General features: G+C 34.4%; 1 protein-coding gene across 2 annotated transcripts in view; it reads right to left on the minus strand.

Moving 5' to 3' along the window:
* Positions 1 to 2,014: 2,014 nt before the first annotated feature.
* The window catches only part of LOC118749520 (CUGBP Elav-like family member 2), a gene marked incomplete at its 5' end in the record, with an annotated part of 209,154 nt that continues 207,208 nt past the window's right edge, over positions 2,015 to 3,960 (minus strand). For both annotated transcript variants that reach the window (XM_036484325.1, XM_036484324.1), the window contains 1 exon segment: positions 2,015 to 2,377. In XM_036484325.1, coding sequence (XP_036340218.1) covers positions 2,106 to 2,377 — 272 coding nt within the window.

Genomic DNA, 3,960 nt, shown 5'->3' on the forward strand with positions numbered 1-3,960 from the left:
GTATATTAGGGATTTGAAATTACACTATTGTAATCCTTGTTTAATTTTTTATAAAATACGTGGTTAAAAAATTGCATTTTTCAAGAAATATTTTTAAAATATCTTTCTTTATGGCGAGATGGTTTATTGTAATTTGTATTCGAAAACTTATATTGAAATATATTTAGTAAGGTGTTAAACATCGGGATTTTGCAAAAAGTAAAATTTAATTGAGGATTCTGACAGAATACCTATCCAGATATAACATTTGTACGGCAAGACTTTTATTTAAGGCGCCAAATCCCTGGAAATGGGCCTGGAAATTGTTGGACTAATGTTAGCAAAGCGCAGATTTCATTGCGGATTTCGGCTAGAATATCGTTTCGTTAACAACATTTGTTCCACAACTTTTTCAATCAAATAATATTATAGAAATGGGCGTGGCTATATTAAAACTGAAATTCAAAAATTTTGACTTTATTGTAAATTTCGCCAGAATATCTATATGCATTGAAAAAGTTGTGGAACAAATATTGTTAACGAAGCGATATTTTTCCGAAATCCGCAATAAAATCTGCGTTTTGCTAACTTTAGTCCTGCAATGACCACGCCCATTTCTAGGGGTTTGTTGCCTTAAAGAAAAATCTCGCCATACAAATAATATATCTGGATAGGTATTCTATTGGAATCCACAATAAAATTTTACTTTGAAGCAAAGACCCGATGTTTAACACCTTACTAAAGAACTTTCTAGAAAATTTATAAAAATTGAAAAAATTTAAAAACAAATTGTAGCCAATTCAGTTTCAGAAGAAGACGAGCTCGAGTCAGAATCTGTTTGCATATTTTAAGCTACAAATTTAAAACATATTTAGTTAGTGTGCTTATAAAATACAACATTCACATTCAAAGCTACATATATCATATCCAAGGTAGTTTGTACCTTTTCAAAATTTTTAGAACTTACATTGCACCGTAGCAGTAGCCGTCTTAAGTTTGACATACTGCCAGCCGATTTCTCAGTGGATGTTTAATTATAATCAAAACATTGGGCCTCATGCATAAAAAGTGAGCTTAAGCTCCGACTCGATTTTCAGTACAAATTCTTGAGCTTGAGCTCACCCTTTCAGTGCAAAAATTGAGTCTGAGCTTAAGCTCACTTTTTATGCATAAGGCCCATTATCTCTTATTGTCATCTTCTCAGTGTACTTAATATATGATTAACTCACCACCACCTTTCATAAGATTTATTAATGACGAAACCAGCCTTTCCTGTAAATTCAGTAAAACCTGCAAATCGTGAAGTTGGGTTGGGTTGAATCCAAACAGTTTGTTATTTTGTGAAATCCTAGGAAATGAAACAATTGCAAGCTGACACCTTTTTTAGTAATGGTTTCAATCTGCTGACACGTATGCGTTGTCAAAAACCATTGTTTTGAACATGTAAACCTCAAGCAAATGTCAATTACACCAATTTACAAAAGTATTTATCAGTACAAAATTAGTAGAAACTCAAAAAATCAGTAGATTTTGCGTACTGATTTCTGGCTCTTAAAAATCAGTACAATAGAAAAAAATCAGCACATGTACTGATTAAATCAGCGCATCTGGCCACCCTAAGTGGATGTCGAGTGATGAGTGAAGTTTTTTGTTAGTTTATATGTAACTACAATATAAGTGTCTGTCCAGTAGCAAATTGTACATATATAAGTATGCAATACTTTTATATATTTATGTCTAATTGTTGTGCTTTTATGTTTTGTGTTTTTCAGTAAATATCAGACTCCCTGATGAAGGCGTGAAGGACGCCGAAACGCGTAGGAGGGAGAAGGAAAAATAAATTTTGCCTTTTGATTTTACCGGCCGAAAAGTTCCGCATACAACCCAATAGGAAGATTGAATAACTGGCCCTAGAAAAGTATCAACTATTCTTAATATATATATTTTTTTTAATAAAACATTTGCAAAATTTTGTCTATTGACACCCGGAATTAGTTTGTTTGCTCTCCTGAAAAGTTATTAAAAAACACATAACTGTTTTTGTTGGCGCAGCGACGGTATATTCCTTTGGTTTATTTATAAAAATAAGCTATCGTGGATTTCTTCTTCTTATGTAATACGTTATATCAATATGGCTTTGCTGCGTCCTTTGAACGCTTATGTTGCACCTTTAAACGTTTGGATCCGATATGGAAACCATGCATGGCTTGAATGGCTGCACTGGCCGAATGGGGATTATCGTAGGAGACGAAACCAAAGCATTTAGACAGATTGGTTTGTTTGTCGATGAAAACTTTGGCGGAAAGCACATTACCGAATGGTAGAAATGTGGATGCGAGATCAGTGTCGGTGAATTCTTGGGGTAGATGATAGATGAAAAGATTGCTGCCTTCTGGTCCTGAAAAACGTAATGGTTTAAATTAATAGAAACATGTAAATAATTGTTTTAAAAGTTGCATAATAATGTAGTAAAACTTAAATAATTTTAGAGTTACTAAGCAGAGTAGAAGGAACTGCAATAGTTATTATCTTATAAGATAGAACTTATGATTATCATTATCAATTTTTACACATCATAGGACCACCAGTCCTTTTTGTGGACTTTTAAGTTTTGCAGCAAATAAGCGTTGTACGAGTAGTGTTAAGTCTACAAGGCACCCTAAATGAATTGCAGGGACTGATACATATATGTTAAATATTATTATAATCTTTAAGGCGTAAGAAAAACAGTTGTTTTACGAATGGACTAGGTGTTTTGGTTAGGTTAGGTTAGGAGGCAACCCCGTGTATGCGAGGCTCACTTAGACAGTTATTAGATTGTCCTTTGTGATACCACAATCTTAACCGGCACCCAATACTTAATCGATAAATCGCCCTGAGCCGATTATATATTTACTAATTCGGCTAATCTCAATGCCCCAGAGCTCCTCGGCGCTATTGAGGATGTGAGAGCCAAGGTACTTCAACCTTAGCCTCGAAAACGCTAGTCACCCAAGAAGGTGGTGTTGAGGTGATTCCACCTCGTTATCTTCCATGCAACCTCGACAAGCGGGGTTCGCTAGTATTCTCAGCCCTACTGCGTGCATATTTACCAATTGGACAGAGACCCGTGAGTGTGTCCACCCTCGCCCAGCAGGACATTGCGATCGCGCATGTCCTGGTGTTTGCCCAGTGCTCGCTGAGCTGACATGTAGGTGTTTTGAAGAAGGTTTTTAGAAATATTGGATGCTGATTACGTATTTATTATTTTAATTAAAAAAATGTGTCTAAGTAAAAGCATATTTGTTGAATAAATGAAAAAATAGGAACAAAGATCAAATGAATAAATAAGACAAGAATTCTATTTTTTTTTTTAATATATTTGTATGTGTAACCTTTATCTGGATTAGAATTTTTCTCGATATTTGTAGTAAGATTTAGTATTTTATTGTTGTATGTATCAAATAAAACACGTCTTTGAGATAAAATTTTCGAGTGACGAAAGCTGAACTAAAAACACAAAATTCATGACATCAATTTCGTGACAAAAATTATACAATTTTTATACCCGAGGGCACTTGTGCACAAGGGTATATTAATTTTGTTCACAAAACGGTTGTTTGTAACAGCCAAAACGAATCGAGATAGATATAGACAAATGTATACATAAATGATCAGAATGAAAAGAGAAATCGATTAAGCCATGTCTGTCTGTCCGTCTGTCCGTCCGTCCGTGTACACGATAACTCGAGCAAAAATTGAGATATCTAAACGAAATTTGGTATGTAGGTTTCCATTTATCCAAGGTAGGTTGGTATTAATTACCAGGAAGGTAGGTTGGAATTAATGCATGTGTACATTTATATATATGATAAAAAAAATCCCTAAAATAAAAAGTTTGGGTTTTCCAAGGTATGTACGAAGTGATAGAACAGCTGCATTCGTCAACTTTTATTTAATCGTAGTAACGCTAGCTCGGTTCACCAAACATCCTATCCACGA

Source organism: Rhagoletis pomonella, unplaced genomic scaffold (assembly GCF_013731165.1).
Source record: "Rhagoletis pomonella isolate Grant_MI unplaced genomic scaffold, Rhpom_1.0 Rhpom_scaffold_00017, whole genome shotgun sequence".
Taxonomy (NCBI): Eukaryota; Metazoa; Arthropoda; class Insecta; order Diptera; family Tephritidae; genus Rhagoletis; species Rhagoletis pomonella.